Source organism: Vombatus ursinus, unplaced genomic scaffold (assembly GCF_900497805.2).
Source record: "Vombatus ursinus unplaced genomic scaffold, bare-nosed wombat genome assembly UNPS02014807.1, whole genome shotgun sequence".
Lineage (NCBI taxonomy): Eukaryota > Metazoa > Chordata > Mammalia > Diprotodontia > Vombatidae > Vombatus > Vombatus ursinus.
This window is the reverse complement of record NW_020954585.1, coordinates 10342695-10361958: the sequence shown is the minus strand read 5'-3', so window position 1 is coordinate 10361958 and position 19264 is coordinate 10342695. Positions and strand designations below refer to the sequence as shown.

General features: G+C 40.2%; 1 protein-coding gene across 1 annotated transcript in view; it reads right to left on the bottom strand.

The window, feature by feature from the left end:
- Positions 1 to 19264, bottom strand: part of LOC114052355 (synaptotagmin-17-like) — an 81410-nt gene that overhangs the window by 27296 nt on the left and 34850 nt on the right. The window contains exons 5-6 of the mRNA XM_027874915.1: positions 17314 to 17434; positions 11940 to 12095 (exon numbers count right to left, since the gene is read on the bottom strand). Coding sequence (XP_027730716.1) covers positions 11940 to 12095; positions 17314 to 17434 — 277 coding nt within the window. The remainder of the gene's footprint in view (positions 1 to 11939; positions 12096 to 17313; positions 17435 to 19264) is intronic.

The following is a 19264-nucleotide window of genomic DNA, read 5'->3' as shown; positions in this document are numbered from 1 at the left end:
AAAGTGAATGGGGCTGGATTAGATAGGTCATAACTAGATTGAATATAACAACTTCTGGCAAGGTATTGGTTGCCACAAATTCCAGGGTCTTTGTGGACAGCCAACATCATTCCAGAGGTTGTTAACACCCATATTGATAAGTCATAGGATTTAGAGATGAAAGGGCCCTTAGAAATAGTTCTACTTCAACATCCTCCTTTTTACAACTGATGAAACAGAAAGCCAGAGAGAAATGACTCACCTGGGGCCACATAGGAATTAAGAAAAATTCATTACTAAAACCCAGGTCTTTTGCTTGCAGATTTAGAACATGCTTTTGCAAGGGAACCATATTGCTGCTCTCCCCATTGTACCCTGCTGCAGGTACCAACATAACAAAAGAAAGAAAATGTAGGGACCAAATTCATGTAATTCCTTGCTAGTATTGTGAGCCATTAAATCACATCCTTCCCTTGACCCCAATTCTGCCAAAGGCCCTTATGCTTCTTACATTAGCACACATGTGAAATCATTAAATTCCACCTCCTCTAAGAAGCTTTCACTGATCACCTAACCCAGAAGTTTCATGGAATTTCCATCTAGAAAGGATTTCACAAATCAGATCATCCAACCCCCTCATTCCACCAGTGAATAAGCTAAGGTCTAGAAAGGTGAATTAACTCCTCTTTACCCCTCTTTTAGAGTCTTCATCTGCTTGAGCAAAAATCCCTTCTCCATAAGCATCTCTTCCCACATTCTCATTCCTAGCCGAATTCTTCTCTAGTTGCTAGCCTCCTCTAACCTCACCCTTCCCACTATGACCACTGGAACAAACACTCCATCTTCCAAATCACCCTCTTTCCACCATCTGGAAGTCAACAAAGCCTCCCCATCTCCTGAAGACATCCTGTGCCAGCCACCCTCTTTAGTGCTGACTGCCCCTTCTCTAATGCCATCCCTAACCCCACTCCCATCCTCCAACACACAATGCCAAGAGGAGTTCATATACTTCTTTCCCAGTAAATGTTGGCTGTTTGATTATAAGTTCAAGATCACAGAGGTAGAATAGTTTGGGATGAGATAAGTTCTAAAGTGTGAACATCTCCCAGTGCCACTTCCAGACCCTCCCTCTGTTCATAATCTGGCAACCTTCAGAGAAGTAAAAGTATAAAAAGACTAGAAGGGTGTTTTCACTACCTTCAACCTACTCTAAGATCTATATTGTTCCTCCCACATGATCCACTGCATCCGTGGCCAATCCTAGTCATCCTGACTTTTGTCTTGCCATTAGACTAAATACAGTGGGTGTCAAGGAGAATAGCTCCAGATAATTTTAATAACCCCACCTAAATGGCCCCAAAGAAGCACAGGGGGCCCAAGGTACCACTGAGAGTAAAAACTAGAGGCTCTTCTGTAGGGGGTGCTGATGAAAGAGGAAAACACAAGACTCAAGTATAGAGGTAGGGAGAGGGAAACAGATTTACCCCAACCCAACCAGATATTAAAAACTGAAACCTGACTGGAAGATGAGAAGGGCAACATGCTTCTTGAGCAAGCTTCCATGAGGTCAGAAATCAATTGAAACTGTAGTGGCAGGGAGTAACCCTTATACAGTGCTGTGTTAAAGCTGGATACAAAGAGGCTCCATGTCTCCAGTCAAGACAAGTGATCTCTAGAGTATCTTCCTGCCCCGTTCCCAATCTCCTATAGTCTTGATAGGTCTCTGAAGAAAGACTGAGGAGCTTGACTTTGAGACACTGTTTTCTAGGCGCTGCAAAAAAATGATAACTTATAGTTAGACACTTTCATCCTTTCCAAAATATTTTCCCCATTAAATTGTGATTTCCTGGATAATATGACCAGTTTTTCACCTTTTTTTGTATCTCTAGTCCTTAACACAGTGCTTAATGTATCATAAATGCTTAATAAATGTTTTTGATTGATTGACTGATTAAGATTTATTGACGGTGGAGCAATTAGAGTGTGGTAAAACATTGAAGAAGCCAAAGTCATCCGTTGCATCTCGGGCCACTGAATTTCAATGACTGGAGACTTTGTGCAACTCTGCTTCACCTAAATCCAATTCACAAGCAAGTCAAGACATCACCCCATGATGTCATCAGTCCCTCTTTGAAAATGAAGGATGAACAACAACAACACAACACTCCATCTTCCAACTTTGTGCCTTTTCAATAGCACATGCTAGGAATGCTTTCTCTCTTCATTTCCTCCTGGCTTCCCTAGTTTCCTTCAAGACAGCTTAACTTTCCTGGTTCTTTCTGCTGTTAATATCTCTTATCTAAGATTACCTTCTGTCTATATCTTGTACACATAGAGTTGTTTATATGTGAACTCCTTAAGAACAGGAACCATGTTTTTGCCTTTCTTTCTATCTTTAGTACTTAACATAGTGCCTGGTACATATTAAATAAATGCTTATTGAAACAAACACCTCAAACTCAACATATCCAAAACTTAATTTATCATTTCTACCCTGATAACTGCTTTATTTTTGATGAGGGCACCACTAACATCCAAGTCATTCAACCTTAAATTCTCAGATTCATATTCCCTGTTCCTCACCCCACCCCCATTCCAGGAAGTTGCCAAGTATCAAATCTTCCACAATATTTCTTGCATTCATCTCTTCCTTTCTAATCAACTACAATCATTCTAGTTTAGGCCTTCATCTCTTCACCTCCAAACTGTTGTAATAGTCCATAAACCAGTCTTGTCACCCATCTATTTACCCTTTCCAAACATTTCATGCTCCACACCATTGCCTAAGAAAACTTCTTAATATATTTATTGCTATTATGATGCCACTTCTTTACTCAAAAACTATCAGTGGCTCCCCATTCCTGCTGCCATTCAAGTTCTCCACAATCTGGCTCCAAGCCTGCAATTCCAGTGTTATTTCATGGTACTCAATTCATCCAAACTGATGTCTCCATTCGCTGGCTCCAACCTCTCCAAAATCCGGAGCTTTGCTCATGCTATTTTCCCTATTTGTAATGGACTCTACATTCATGCACACATACACACAGACACAATGCATACCTCTATACCTACCTCAATCTAGTAAATTCCTTCCTTTATTTCCAAGGCCCAACTCAGGGACCATTTTCTTCCCAAAGCTTTCTCTGAGCTCTGTACTCCACATGAAATTGAATTGTCCTCAAATCTCACAAGTCCTATGCATTCATTATTCAATCTCCCTTACATCTTATTTGTACACACATCTTTCCCCCACTAGAATCCAGGATAGCAGGATTGGTAATATATCTCTCTTCATATTCTCGAGCATAGTACACATAAAATGTTTGTCAAATTGAAGCACATTGAGAAAGCTAAAGGAATAGGAAAGGTAAAACTATAAAGATATCCTGGTGAAGCTTGGGGACGGAGAAAAAGTACAGGCTGTGGCTGAGGTTGCTCCTTCACACCTAGAAACTCCACCCACAGCTCCAAAAAGTGCTCTAGCATCATGTAAAAACAAGAAAAAATAATTATCTTTCTACTCAATGGATTTTTATCTCTCTGCAATATACTAGGGTTGGGTATCATTTTTTTTTTTAATCTTGAATCCTACAAATCCTTTATATCCTCACCTTTAAAAAAAAGAGATTAAACTAAATTAAAAAACTCCATGGCCCCACTCAACCTCTGTGGGTCCCACCTACTTGACCCTTGTTGTCTTCTTCCCAAGTCACAGCTTCTGTTGCTGCTGACTTCCCTCCCCCCCCACCCCGTCTTACTCAACCTTTGTGCCTCCCTTCTCCTCTCCTTGCTCCAACAAAACAATGTACAATACTTGCCTCTCAGTTCACAGCTGTTGCTAGTCCCCATTTACTCCCTTTACGCCTTCCTCTCTCCATGAACTACTTCTTCCCTGTGCCTCCCTCCCAGGCCACAGATGATGTTGTAGCCCACCCACTCTCATCTTCCATGCCCCTATTCAACCCCTGTGCCTCCCTCTTAGGTCATAGTTATGCAGTTACTGTGAGGGACTGTCTGATGTTAGCTACTGCCAAGTGGAGGTTGTGGAAAGATTGGGTAGAAACAAGATATTAGGAAGTAACCGGAGCTCACGCTCCCGAGGCAGGGGCTATGCTAGGCGGAGTTGTGGTGAACTGGGATGGGAACTGGATATGGAGAAGTAACCGGAGCTCACGCTCCTGAGGCAGTGGGCAGTGCTATGTGGAGCTGTGATAAGCTAGGGAAGGAACAGAATACAAGGAAGTAGCTGGAGCACAGTGCTCCTGAGGCAGGGGGCTGTGCCACGTGGGAGTAGGACGGCAGAGAATGAGTTCCTTTGTCTAGTCCTCTTCCCTAGGTGCAACATTAACCCCAGACGTCTCCTTCCTGACTTCCTGGGTCACGTACTTTCCCTTTGTATAGCACTAACCCCAGACACCTCCTTCCAAATATCTAGGCCCCACTTGCTGTGCCACGTATGCTCCCTTTGTCTGGGCACTATGCTAGACATCCTCTTCTGATATATGATCTTCGACGAGTCACTATAGGCGGGCTGAGGAGGAGGGAGGGACGAAGTAGGTACTTAAAAGAACTGTAGGGATCAGGGCGGGGTCGGCTTTTGCTCCTGCTCGTGCACGGTACTTTCCTGCCTGGCTTTGCTGTGATGATTATTGAATAAAGTTCAGGTTTTTGCACCTTCTGATAGGCTCGTCTCTGGTAAATCTGGGTGACCCCGAGGACCGGTGAGTATGACCCTGGTTGCCTGATCTGGCTGTAAGAGAGTGTGCGGTTTGGACCGGCACAAGTTACTACTGCTGCTCACCTGGTATACTTTTTCTCCCTTCCTGCCCCACTTCAACCCATGTGTCTTCCCTTGTGCCTCCATCTCAGGCCACTGCTGCCCACCTATTCTCTTCTTCTATGCCCCCACTAAGCCCCTTCTAATCCCTCCCCAGGCCACCATTGGTGATGCTGCCCACCCACTCTCTTATTCCATGCTCCTGTTTTCCCTTGCTGTCTTCAATACTCGATTCAGGCTGCAGTTACTATGTCAATCTGGTACATATTCTCTCATTCCTGTCCCACTCAAGCCATGTGTCTCCCTTCTAGACCATGACAGCTGCTGATGCTACTGGTCTCCTCCTCACTTCCTCCTTCCTTCCCTCACTGTAGTTACCTTGCTTCTTTCTTGTTTTTGTAGCTTGTCTTACCAGAAAATCTAATCAACCAATTTAGTTCTGATCCTGCAGAAGGCCAAGTAATAATGGAAAACAGAGCAAGTGGCCTTCCTTGCTCCCACTACAGATGCTTGTGAGACCTCTGAATACCCCAGTAAGACTGAGAAGCCTATGAAGTCTAGAGACTGATGCAGAATTCTTGTTGAAATGCAAAGTAATGGTGCCTTACTGACTGTTTCTTCTCAGTCTCCTTTGCCTGATAATCATCCATATCCCATTCCCTAGCTGTGGGTGTACCCCTAATCTGTCACAGACCCTCCCCTAGCTTCTCTCTGTATTCTCTCACTTGGAGATCCTGAAAGCTCCCATGGGTTTAATTATCATCTCTATACAGATGGTTCCCAGAACTACATATCTCTGAGCTCCAATCCTGCTTCACCAATTGCCTACCGGGTATTTCAAATCAAATTCCCAGAGGCACCTCAAATTCAATGTCTAAATCAGAGCTCGTTATCTTTTCACACTTCTGAATTTCTTTTAATGGTGCCACCATTTTTCTCTTCACCCTGTCATCTCTGACCTCTCATTCCTCTGTACTCCATATACCCAATCAATTGTCAAATTTCATGTCATTTCTACCCCTACAATATCTATTGCATCCATCCCCTTCTCTCTACTTACATAGTCATCACCTTTGTTCAAGTAGATCTTCATCAGCTCTCACTTGTATTATTAAAAAGCCATCTCTACTAGTGAAGTGAGAAGAACCAGCAGAACATTGTACACAGTAACAGTAATATTGTAATGATGATCAACTATAAAAGAGACAACTACTGTAATCAATACAATGATCCAAGACAATTCCAAAGGACTCATGATGCTATCCACCTCCAGAGAAAGAACTGATGAAGTCTGAGTGCAGATTAAAGCATAATTTTTGTGCTTTCTTTATTTTTCTTGTTGTTTTGTTTGTTTGTTTGCAACATGGCTAATATGGAAATAAGTTTTGCATGATTTCACATGTATAATTGATATCTCATTGCTTGGCTTCTCAATGTGTGAGGGAAGGGTGGACAAGAGGGAGAGAATTCAGAACTCAAACATTTTTAAAAATAAATGTTAAAAATAGTTTTTTTTAAAAAAGGAAAGAAAAGCCCCTATACTGTGCCTCAAGTCTCTCCTCTCTCCAATCCAACATCCACATAGCTGCCAAACTGGCATTCCTGAATTACACATCTGACCATGTCATTCTCCTGCTCAATTACTTTAGTAATTGAGTGCCCAATTAGCTCTAGGATCAAATATTGTCTGGTATTTAAAACCTTTCATAACCTGGCTCCAACCTATCTTTCCCACCTTATGTATACTTCCCCTCTGCGGAAAGGGCAATATCTACTAGGGTTCTAGTCAGAGAGATTGAGCTTGCTTCTCCTAAGGTCCCACCCCATGTTAGCTAAGATGGATGAGGTTTGAACTTTAAAAGGTATTAAAACCACCCTCAAGATGCAGTTCCCAGGACACTAAGGCTTGAATTACTGACATAGCTTCCCAGTGGTCTAAGTAAAAAAGCCAGCAGAGTCAGGAGTTCTTCCCTTGGCACCTTCCTGTCACCATGGTGAATGCTGAGTCAAGGAAGCTTTGACCAACTGATTCAATGCTGTCACCTTTGCTGAATTCCCTTTTCATGCTATGGTTAAGTAAATTTCCTTTTGTTAGCTATTAGATGGTCTGTGAATATCTCATGTTATTCCAATCTCAAAACTGAATTACAACCAGAGCAGCCTGAATTGGGCCTTACCTTTATAAAACTCTTTGCAGACTGACCAATTTGGTCTTCTTCCTGTCCCTCACACACAACATTCTATGTCTAGTACCAGCATTTTTACCCAGGCTGGTCCCCATGTTTGGAATGCACACACTTCTCACCTCTGCCTCTTTAAATCCCCTAGTTTTCTGGCTCAGCTCAAGCATCACCTTCCACATGAAGCCTTTCCTGATCCCCCACATGCTAGGAACCTCCCTCCCACATAAATGTCCCACCTTCCACTCCCTCCAATTACCTTGCATTTATTTTGTTAAAATTATTTACATAAATGTTCTCTAGGCAATTTTTGTCTTTGTACCCAGGACCAAGGACAGTGCCTGGCACTTAGAGGCACTCAGATGTTTATCCACAGATTATTTACATACATTATCTCATTTGTGTGGTACAAGAATTATTTTGAAAATGAGGAAACTGAGGCCCAAGAAGGTCTAAGAGTAGGGACAATATTCAGGTCTGGAAATCGTTTTATGCTCAGAATGGGTTCAGATATTGAAGTAATTCCATAGTGTGACTGCAGCATTCATTGCTAGGCACTTCCTCTGGATGATTTTGTCTCTAATTAACTCAAATTTCATTCTTTTTACCTACTTACCAGTAATAACCATCCCTGCCTTCAATTTCTTTTGATAGAATAAAGCTCCACTGAATTTCCCTCATGGCTTCTGGGCTAAGAATTTGATATTTTAGGTGTTGAATTTTTTTCCTTCCCTACCTTCTTTTGACTCTAGCTATAGACATCACCTGACTGAAAATTACAAGAAAAGGAATCTTCTTCACACATAAAAGGAAATATTCAGGAAACCAGGAATACCAACCACAGCTTAATTACAACCTTTTACCAAGGAATCTCTATGCCAAAAATTTAAATTGCGGTTCAACCTTACTTTTCTGGTGAAATGTTTGGAAACAAGATAATGGGTTAGATTTCAGCATTTCAGATGGGAGTTTTTTCTGTTATTTAAGAATGAAAAGCCCCAAAATTCTGTGGGTTTGAGTCCAGTAGTAATGTAGATTTGCTCAGATACCCACCAATTCACTCAATTTTTCCCAGACCATACCCCATACCTTTAATATTCTGGCTTTGTCCCAGGGGACTGACAAGCTTCTCTATCACCAGTCATAGGAGATCCTGAAACCCTGACTCTTCTTGTACTAAAAAAGTTCATAGCACTTAGTGTGTGACCACTGAATGGAATGAGGGGAGGGTGTGGACAGAGAAAGGCAACATAGTTAAGGTGATGTCACTGTTAGAGAGGTCACCAGGGTTGAGCGAGGCCCAGCCACAGAGGAGCTCACCAGGGGCACAACCAAGAAATAGGATTGGCTAGGAAGTTCCCAAGGAGTTCATAACCTTTTTGTGTGTCCTCGACCTCTTTGGCAGTCCAGTAAACCCTATAGACCCAATAACGTTTTTAGATGCAAAAATAAAATACGTGGGATTACAAATGAAACCAATTATACTGAAAAACAGTTATTGAAATATTTTTTAAAATCAGTTCATGGATTCTATGGATTCCAGGTTGAGAAACCCTGCTCTAGGAGTATCCCTATTTTAACTAATTTTTCTGGCTATCTAGGTACTCTGTAAGAAGCTAAACCAGTAACTCAGTTGTTCCTAAACTGCTAAAGGAATACAAGTGAAATCAGTTCCTGAGACAAAGCCCTTGTCACCCCATCCTAGTTTTATTTATCTTCTTCTATTTAAATACTCAATAGCCATGATCCATAATGGGTTCACAGGATTCTGAGACAGGAGGTATACTAGAGATCACCTAGCCTAACCCCTTTCATTTTACATTTTACTGAGACTCAGAGGTATTAAATATTTCCCCTCCAAGCACTTATAACTTGCACATAGCCCTTTACTTATATTTACAAGTCTATTTTTCCATGCATTTAGTCCCTATAACTTTCCAACGTTTTGTCCTATCACCCTCATATCCTTTTTTAGGTTCATTCACATGATATCTTTTTGTCAGTCTGAAAGTTTGTTTTTTTTTCAGGGACCTCTTCTTCTTAACTTGATCTATATGGCACAGGGCCTGCAGCAAAAGCTTACTAAATGCTTGTGGCTGACTGGTTCATTCATTAGCTAAAGACCTCTTGGGTGGTAGGCACAGAGGCCAACCAGTACATAAAATAATACCTGATATTTATATATGCTTTACAGTTTGCAAAGCTTTTAGTATACATTCTATCACCTGAGCTTTACAAGAATTTTGTGACATCGGAAGGTACTGCAGATATCATCATTATTCCTTTTTTACAGATGTGGAAACTTAGGCTGAGAGAGGTGCAGTGACTGACTAACCCGTGGTAACATAGTAAGAGATAGAAATGCATATCTTCTCAAAGTCCAGGACTTCATCCACTATGGCACAAGCATCTTAGCGATGCAACTGTGCTCTCAAAAAAAAAAAAAAAAGGTTTACTTGCTTTCCAGGTTCCTTCCATTCGCTGATGGAGTAGCACCGGCCTAAGACTCAGAACACTTATGGGCTTGAATCCCAGCTCCATCTGTGTTCTTGTCATTTGGGATTGTTCTGAGCCTCTAGTGAGGAAATGCATAGGAAAGGCTCTACAAACTTAAGACATTATATCAAGCCAGGGATGATGATGATAAAATTTCCATGTGACTTCTATATGTGCCCCACAAGGGTCTCAAATCAATGCACTAGTTGCTTTATGATCTTATCTGATCCACAGATGGGGGAAGGGACAAACAAATTGTAGGAATGAATGTAATGGACTCTTACTAGTCCATAAAAGACAATGGATTAGAAGAATTAATTCAGAGAAGCACTGGAAGATTTATATGAACTGATACAGTATAGAACAAGTAGAACCAGGTAAACAATATATGCAATCTCTACAACAACATAAGTAGGAAACACTATGACAACAATAAAGCCTAAACACTGTGTCATTATAATGACAAAACAAACCAAAAAACCCAGAAGTTGAATGCTGTATAAATTTTGTTCCCGAAAAAGAGATGAAGGGAAAAGTACTTTCCTTCCTTCATTAGAGAAGAAGGGGACTGTGGGTATAGAAAGCTGCAAATACTGTCAAATGTAGTTGATGAGTTAGTTAGTTTTGTTGAGTTGTTTTCTTTTTTTTTTAATTTCCCTTTCTTTTCATATTTTTTTTTACAAGAGATAACTCAATGAGTACAATATATTTGGAAATGGAGCTGGTTGGTTTTGTTGAATTGCTTTCTTTTTTTAATTTCTTTTTCTTTTTATATTTTGTTACAAGAGATGACTCAATGGGTATGATATGTTTGGAAATGGAAGTGATATAAAAATAAACAATATTACTACAAATTTTTTTAAAAATTAAGATCTTATTTAGGTAGGCCCTGGTCTGGTAGCTGTTAATCAGTTGATTAACAGATCAAGTTAATCTGAAGAGGTCCCTGTTGCCCTGACAGTACTTTCAGATTTATTTTTCTAAAAATTGGCACAGATGAACATGTAAAGGTCATGCAATGGAACAAGACAAACGCTGAATAGCTACCAGAATTAAATGCATGATAAATGGACTTGTAAATACAAGCAAAGTATATATTGTAAATACTACTGTTGAAGCATCATATTCAATAATATAATTTAAAAGAAGCTTATTTGGACAAATAAAAGGTTGGTAGGCCTGGTCTCTTAGCTTAGTTCCTTTTCAAGCTTGGCCCTGCTTAGAAGGAAGGAAATCAGCATTTATTAAATACTTACTACATAGCCAAGCATTGTGCTAAGCATTTTACAAATATTAATTCATTTGATCCTCATAGCAACCCAGGGAGAGAGGTGTTATTATTATTATCCTATTTTACAGTTGAGGAAACTGAGACAAACAGAGGTCAAGTGACTTGCCCAGGTTTAAACAGCTAGCAAGTATCTGAGGCTAGATTTGGACTCAAGTCTCCTGACTCCAGGCCCAGCACTCTATCCACTACATCACCTACCTGCCTCTACTTGAGCAGCATGGCTTCAATATAGGCACAAAATAATATGCAGGAGCATTGGAGTTTGACAAACTGTCCGTGGCTTTTTACAAGGGTGTTTTGGGGCTGACGGCATGCCCATATTCCCATAGGTAAGTAGTAACAACAGCAGCAATAGCTCATGTTCATATGGCCTAGCATTTTTCAGGTTACACACATTGTCCTCTTGATTCTACACACATTGTCCTCTCGATTCTCACAATAATCCTGTGAGGTAAGTCCATTTTACAGATGAGAAAACGGAGGCTTTCAGCAGTTAAATGACTTGTCCAAGGTCACATAGCCACGAGGCAAAATATCATGGCTCGGTGTAAAGGGTACAGAACTAGGGATCATAAGACCCAAGTTCTAATCGTATTATGCCTCTGTCACTCACTGTCTGTGTGACCTTGGGCAAGTATCTGGACCTTATCGCCCTTATTTGTAAAAGGAGGAGGTATGACTTCTAAGGTCTCTTCCACATAAAACCCACGTCTTTTTTTTCTCAATGTTGTAGTTGTTTGACTCCAACTACATCAATATTTTGTAACAGCTTTCTATATAAGCTGTAGCAGCATGTGAAAATGGTAAGATATGCCAGAATGATTTTTCTCTGGGCAGTGAGGCAGGTCAAGGTTTGTGAGGCTGCTCTACCACATCACAGGGAGAATGGATCCTTATATGTCGAGCCCCATCACACATGGTACAGTGGAAAAAACACTGGGTCTGGACTTAGAGGCACTGAGTTCAAATCCTATCTCAGATACTATCTGCATGACCTCAGGCAATTCATTAAACCTTCCTGGGCCTCAATTTTCCTCATCTGTGAAATGGATGGATTGGGCTAGACAGCTCCTGAGGTGTCCTCCAGCTCAGAAGCTATGATCTTGTGATCTCCAAGCTAGAAGCTGGCTCCCACTGAAAACACTGTCCCTGAGCAAGGGCAAAAGTGAAAATGGTGACCTAGGACTCAATCAGAGTCTGAGATAAGGACACCTACCTGTAAATACTAGGCTGGCATTTTCAAGTTCTTCCTGTGGGACCTTGAAACTGAAAGATTCATTGTAGAAAGGATCGATTGTCCCTCTCATAAAGGAAGTCTTCTTGGTCTTCACAAGTTTGAGCCCGTGTACCAACTGGATCTTCACAAAGGGGTCTGGGGAAAGAGGTACAAAGAAGACACAGAAAGTCAGAGCCACAGGGACCCGGGGCGGGGTGTCCTTGAGCCCAACCTTCTCATTTTATGGAGGAGAAAAGGAGAGATGGAGTGAATTGCCTAAGACAGTAATTGCAAAGCCCTTAACACAGTGGTGTTTAATAATAGGTGCTTAGTAAATATTCCTTCTCCCTCCTTTCCTCACCTTCTTCCCAAAATAATTTTGTGTTCAGTCATGTGCAATTCTTCATGAACTCATTTGGGGTTTTCTTGGCAACTGGAATGGTTTGCCATTTCTTTCTCCAGTTCCTTTTTACAGACTTGCCCAGGGTCACACAACTGCTAAGTGTCTGAGGCCAGATATGAACTCATGAGTATGAATCTTCCTGATTTTAAGCCCAGTGCTCTGCCCACTATACCACCTTGCAGCCCAGCTTAATAACAGGAGCTTAATAAATGTTTCTCCTACCTCCTCTCTCTATCCTCTTCCCAAGGTCATGCAGTCAAGACTAGAACTGGGTCTCAGAACTCCCAATTCAGGCTCTTTTGCCAATGGCATAAACTGGGCCTTGGGGTGGAAATGGGATTTGAATAGGTAGAGATGGAAATGGAATACCTTGAGAATGCAGGGGCAGGAGGGAGCAAGTCAATCCTGGGAAACATTTGAGCTGTATTTCATTTCAGCTGAAATACAGCATGCATAGGGAGTAGGGCTAGTGGATTAATCTGATTGGTAGGAGGAATTCGCAAGTGAGAAAACTCATTCTACTGAGGGAGGTTAGGGCTTTGTCTGCAAACTGATAGTCTTGGAGAGTGTGCCTGTAGCACTGAATAGTTAAGTGACTGGTCCAGAGTCATGTCAGCCTGTGTAAGAGGCAAGATTTTAATTTAGCTCTCCATCCACTACCCCTGTCTATCTCTCTAGTAATGAGCAGCAGTACGAAATAAGGTTAGAAAGGTGGGTTGAAGCTAGACTATGCAGGATTTTAAACGCCAGACTAAGGAGTTTGTATTTTATCCCTGAGGCAATAGGGGGCCCCTAAAAGTTTTTGAATAAGGGAATTACATAGTCAGACACATGCTATAGGGAAGTTACTTGGGTAGCTGTGTAGAAGATGGATTGAAGAGAGGAAAGGGAAGAGACTAATATCATAAAACCTAAGTATTAAAATTATCCTGGTGAGAGGTGAAGAGGGGCCAGATCAGAGTGCTGAAAGGGTGAGGAGACAGGAAAAGACTGATATAAGATATATTGTGGAGGTAGAACTGACAAGAGTAATAATTGATTGGATTGGGAAAAGGAAGTAAAGGAAGGAGAAAATTCCAAGATAACTGAGTTTTTGGAGGATGGATTAATTAGGATGATAGTGGCCCCATCCACAAAAATAGGGAGATTAGACGGAAGAGTAAGTTTTGGAGGGAAGATTAGTTCTGATAAAACCCATTATCTCATTTGACCCTGACAGCACTCTGTGAAGTAGGTAGAGCAGGTATTACCCCCATTTTACAGATAAGAAAACCTACCTCCACTGAAGTGAAATGACTTGCCCAAAGTCATATAACTACTTGGAACTGGCTAAGAAGTAGAGTGGTGGATCAGCGGAATAGGTTCCAAGTAGTTTTGATGATTGCTGCTTTATAATACAACTTAAGATTTGGTATGGCTAGGCTACCTTCCCTTGCATTTCTTTTCATTAATTCCCTTGATATTCTGGACCTTTTGTTCCTCCAGGTGAATTTTGTTATTATTTTTTCTAGTTCTATAAAATAATTTTTGGTATTTTGATTGGCACTGAATAAATAAATTAATTTAGGTAGAATTGTCATTTTTATTATATTAGCTTGGCCTACTCTTGAGCTACTGATGTTTTTCCAATTATTTACATCTGACTTTAGTTGTGTGAAAAGTGTTTGGTAATTGTGTTCATATAGTTGCTGGGTTTGTTTTGGCAGGCAGACTCCCAAATATTTTATACTACAATAACTTTAAATGGAATTTCTCTTTCTATCTCTTGCTATTGAACTTTGTTAGTAATATATAGAAATGCTGATGATTTATGTGGGTTTATTTTACATCCTACAACTTTGCTAAAGTTGTTTATTGTTTCAAATAGTTTTTTACTTGATTCTCTAAATATATCATCATATCATCTGCAAAGAGTGATACCTTTGTTCCAGACAGTACTTTTTATGAGGTAGCTGGACTTGAAGCCGAGGAAGATGTGAGTTCACATCCCACTTCAGATGTTTACTAGCTGTGTTACTATGGGTTTCCTCATCTGTACAGTGAAAGTATTGGATTCATGTAACTTTAAGGTCCCATCCAATTCCAAATTCATTTGCCTATGTAACCTACGACTCAGGTTCAAATCCTGCCTGAGGCACTTACTAGATGTTACCCAGAGCAAGAGGGCAGCTTAGTGGTGCAATGGATAGATTGCTGGACTTAGAATCAGTAAGATTCATTCTCACAAGTTCAAATATGGCTTCAGACACTCAGGAGCTATGTGACCCTAGGCAAGTCACTTAACTCTGTTCACCTCAGTTCTCTCATCTGGAAAATGAGCTGAAGAAGGAAATGACAAGCCATTTCAATATCTTTGCCAAGAAAACCCCCAATGGGGTCACAAAGAGTCAGACATGGCTGAAATAACTCAACAACAACCCGGTGCAAGATATTTAAACCCTCTGAGCTTGAGAGAAGAATAATAACACCTATTCCAACAGATTAGAACTGGAAGGGAGCTTAAGAGATCATTGAGCTCAGCCAAACATGCCCATTTTACAGATGAAGAAATTAAAGCTCAGAGAGGTACAATGGCTGCTCAATCTCACAGAGATAAGTAAGCAACAGGAATAGGATTTAAATGGAGGTCCTTTGACTCTAATCTAGCATTCTTTATTTAAGGGTTAGCTCTTAATATTTCCACTATATTACATTAAGAGAAGAGAAAGGGGAAAAAAAGCACTTATATAGCACCTACTATGTAGCAGGCACTGTGCTAAACACTTTACAAATATAACTTAATTTGATCCTCACAACAATCCTGAAAGACAGGCACTATCATCATACCAATTTTACAGTTAAGGAAACTGAGGCAGACAGAAGAGACTTGCCCAGGGTCACACAGCTAATAAATATCTGAAGTTGAATTTGAACTCAGGTCTTCCTGACTAAAGGCCCAGCACTCTATCCACCTAGCAGCTAACTACATTAGAGTCAGTATTAAAGGCAAAGATAAGTTTGGGTATTGCCACTTTTGCCTGAAGAGCCAATGCCCTCAGTGCTTTACAAGGGATGGATACCTCAATTATACCATTTCTGCTCACATAGAAAAAGCCATTTCCTGATGAAATGAAACTAGGTTATATATCCATTCAAACTGCAAAGTTTGCTCTAAAATATGATCTCTGATATGATTTTTAAAGTTAAATATTATAAAATATAAATATCAAAAAGAGGTTTATTTTTGACAACCAAGGAGGGAAAAAATTAATTCTCAAGTTTTAGAGACTGAACTGAGAAGATGTCCTTAGGTTATTTGGCATAGCAGAAAGAGCTGTGGATTTTAGGGTAGATGAAGTGAGTTTAAATTTAAGTGGCATTAATTCTTATTCTCAGAGAGGTGCCATGGGAAGAATAATGGATCTGGATTCAGAAAACCTGGATTTGAATCCCAGCTCTGTTACTTGCCACATGTGTGACTTTAGGCAAGTTATTTAACACTCTGGGTCTCAGTTTCCTCATTTAAAAAAGGGAAGAGATTAACTTAGATGACCTCCAAGGTCTCTTGCAAAAGAAGACCCCAAACAGGGTCACAAAGAGACACAACTGAAAATGAGTAAACAAAACTATATAGTTGTAAATTATCATCATTATTAATGAAAATGATATATCTGCAAACTGTAAAGTTCCATATAAATCCCAATAATGATGATGATGATAATGATTGTAATTCAAGATATGTATTCCCTACTGTTCAAATTTCCTGGGTTTTGAACATGATTGCCCCCTGCTGTCATTATTCCTAAATTGCAAAAGTAGCATTTTGAGATATCAATCTATAAGCATTTATTAAGTGTCTACTATATGCTAGACACTGTGCTAGTCAATGAATTCACAAATACAAAATTCCTTTAGAAGTTAAATGTACATATGGAAATGTTTTATATGGTTACACATGTATAACCTATACCAGATTACTTATCATCTCAGGGAGAGGGTGGGGAGGGAGGGAGGGATAGAATTCTGAACTCAAAAACTTTTAAAAAATGTTAAAAATTGTTTTTACATGTAATTTGGGAAAAAATAAAATATTATTAAAAAATAAGGTGAGACATGGCACTTATAAAAAGAAGAAGACTGGAAAGGTAGGAGAGAGCTAGGTTATAAAGGGCTTTAAAATCCAAAGAGAATAGAAATATGCATAATATGCTTTTACACACATACCTACATGCCTACACACACAACACAGACATATATACATATATACACATACACACATATGTACATATATGTCAAATGGTAGACTTCTCTAGTTGCAGAGAAGGGAGGGAAAAATTTGGAACTTAAAATGTAACAAAAAAAAATTTAAAAAGAAGTTGAATCATCAAAATCATATGGGTATAGAGGTAGAGCATTGGACCTGGAGTTAACAAGACCTGAGTCCAAATCCTGCTTCTGTGACCCTGGATAAGTCACTTAACTTTTGTCTGCCTTAGTTCCCTAAACTGTAAAATGGGGATGATTATAGAACCTACCTCACAGGATTGTTGTATCAAATGAGATAATATTTGTAAAGCACTTAGCACAGTGCCTGACATATAATAGGTGTTTAATAAATCTTTTTTCCTTTCTTCATGAACTGACAGCATTTGTCAAATGTGGTCTCAGACATATTTCTAGTAATAGGTCTCCAGTTGGGTCACCAAGATAGTATTCACTAGCTTCCCTAAGTGAGAGAAATATGAGGGGAAAAAAGTTCCCTCTACCATTCAACATTTTGTAAACATTTATTGTTGACAAAGCTCTTTGCCAGATGTGAAGATTAAACAAAACAAAGATTCTGGGTCCATTTCCCTGACCTGCCACTCTCCCCGAGTATTTTGAAAAACCCTCCTTGACCAACCAAGGAGAAGTGAACCTGTAGCCTCCCACTCCCAGGTACTCCCTTCACCTGAGGAAAACTCTGCACTTTGTCAACAGACTTATCTTTACCTGAGCCTTGGCTCATGTCAGTCTGAAGAAGCTGCTTGGCTCTTATCACATCAACATTCAATCTTCCAGCACTTGGGAGATAATTCAGTGACAGCAACAGCTCTCCCAGCTCCACTTCATTCTACGGAGAAAGAAGATGGTAAGGAGTTAAAAAATGACAGCCACAGTGCTTTCTGAAAGTGAATAAGTCAGCAATCTCAGCCACATTTTTTAGAGTCAAAAAAATCCACCAAACTACAATAATACTATATTTTATCCTGGAAGAAGAGAAATTGTAATCATGTCTTACATTGTTAGGACGGATCAGGTATTTGGAGTTGGTAGGGACCTTAGATCATCTAACTCAGCCTACTCATTTTGTAGATAGGATTTGCCCAATATCTCCCAGCTAGTAAAAGACAGAACTAGGATTCAAACTCTGGTTTCAAACTCCAAAACTCAACCTCTTTCTACTGCACTTTCCCACTTTCTCTCTTTCATTGGGTCCTCCTAACAGGTCTAAGAGGCATCATAAAATCACAGAATTTTGGACGGCAGTGGCCAATTAGTCTAAAACACAATAAAAAAGAAATCCCCTTGACTAATATGATGGAAAAGGAAAATAATAAATGTTGGAGAGGATGCAGGAAAATTGGGACACTAATGTACTGTTGGCAGAGTCATGAGCCGACCCAACCATTCTGGAGAGCAAATTGGAACTATGTCCAAAGGGCTATAAGACCATGCATACCCTTTCACCCAGCAATACCACTATTAGGTCTATATCCCAAAGAGATCAAAGAAAGGTGAAAAGGATGTATTTGCACAAAAATATTTATAGCAGCTCTTTTTGTGGTGGCAAAGAATTGGCAATTGAGGGGATGCCCATCAAATGGGGAATGGCTGAACAAGTCGTGGTATATGAATGTAACAGAATATTACTGTGCTATAAGAAATGATGAGCAGGCAAATTTCAGAAAAACTTGGAAAGATTTATATGAATGGCAAGTCATTTAACCTCCATCTGACTCAGTTTCTTCAATTGTAAAATGTAGGTAACAACACTACCTGCTCCCCAGGGTTGTTGTGAGGATCAAATAAGATAATATTTGTAAAGTGATTAGCACTGTCCCTGCACATAGTAGGCACTTAAATCCTTGATCTCTCTCACCTCTGGCACAATGCTTAGCACACACTAGATACCTAACACATACCTGCTGAACTAATAAATGTAAAGGTATTTCTTTGTAAAGGAAAAAGAAAATCATAGACCAGTTTCCCAAACTGTTTCCAACACTCCCTCAGCAGAAGCAGTGACTCAGAGGCTTAAAAATACATAAATAAATTGATCATGCCCAGGAGACCACCAAGTCACTCCTCTGATTCTAATAGCAAAAAGGAGAAATGGTTTCCTTTTTCACTCAGCAGATAATAACATCCTGTGTCTGGAAGGACCATCAGTGGGTTCACAGCCTGAACACAGTGTAGCATAGATAAGAGGTATCCTAAAGGGGAGACAGCTGTGGTTTAAATCAGTAGGCTTTTTCCAAAGCCCTTGGCTTCTCAAAGTTCTTTTCTACCACCCCCCCTTTGCCCTGCCAACCCATGCACTCCCAGTCTTGGAAGCTTTAAATGCCATTGATGGCATGAACACTACGAGAATTCCAAGGCTTAATTCTCTCAACTCAGCTTCCTCAAGATCACTTGGACAATCTCACAGCTACTACAACCAGGGACAAGATCAGAAGGTAACACTTTTCACAGAAAGTGTCCCTGAAAAATAGCTCATGTCCAGGACAGAAGTGCCACTGAATTCTTCTGGAGCCTCAAGGAGGCATTGACTGTGCTTGCAAGCCACAGAAAATTTTGTCCCTCGAGGGCTCATACATCAGACTAACAACCAAGCAGGTCTCCTTTTTTAAAAATTTAACCAGATTTCATCTTGAGATGCAATTTGTGGGGAGAGGGTGAA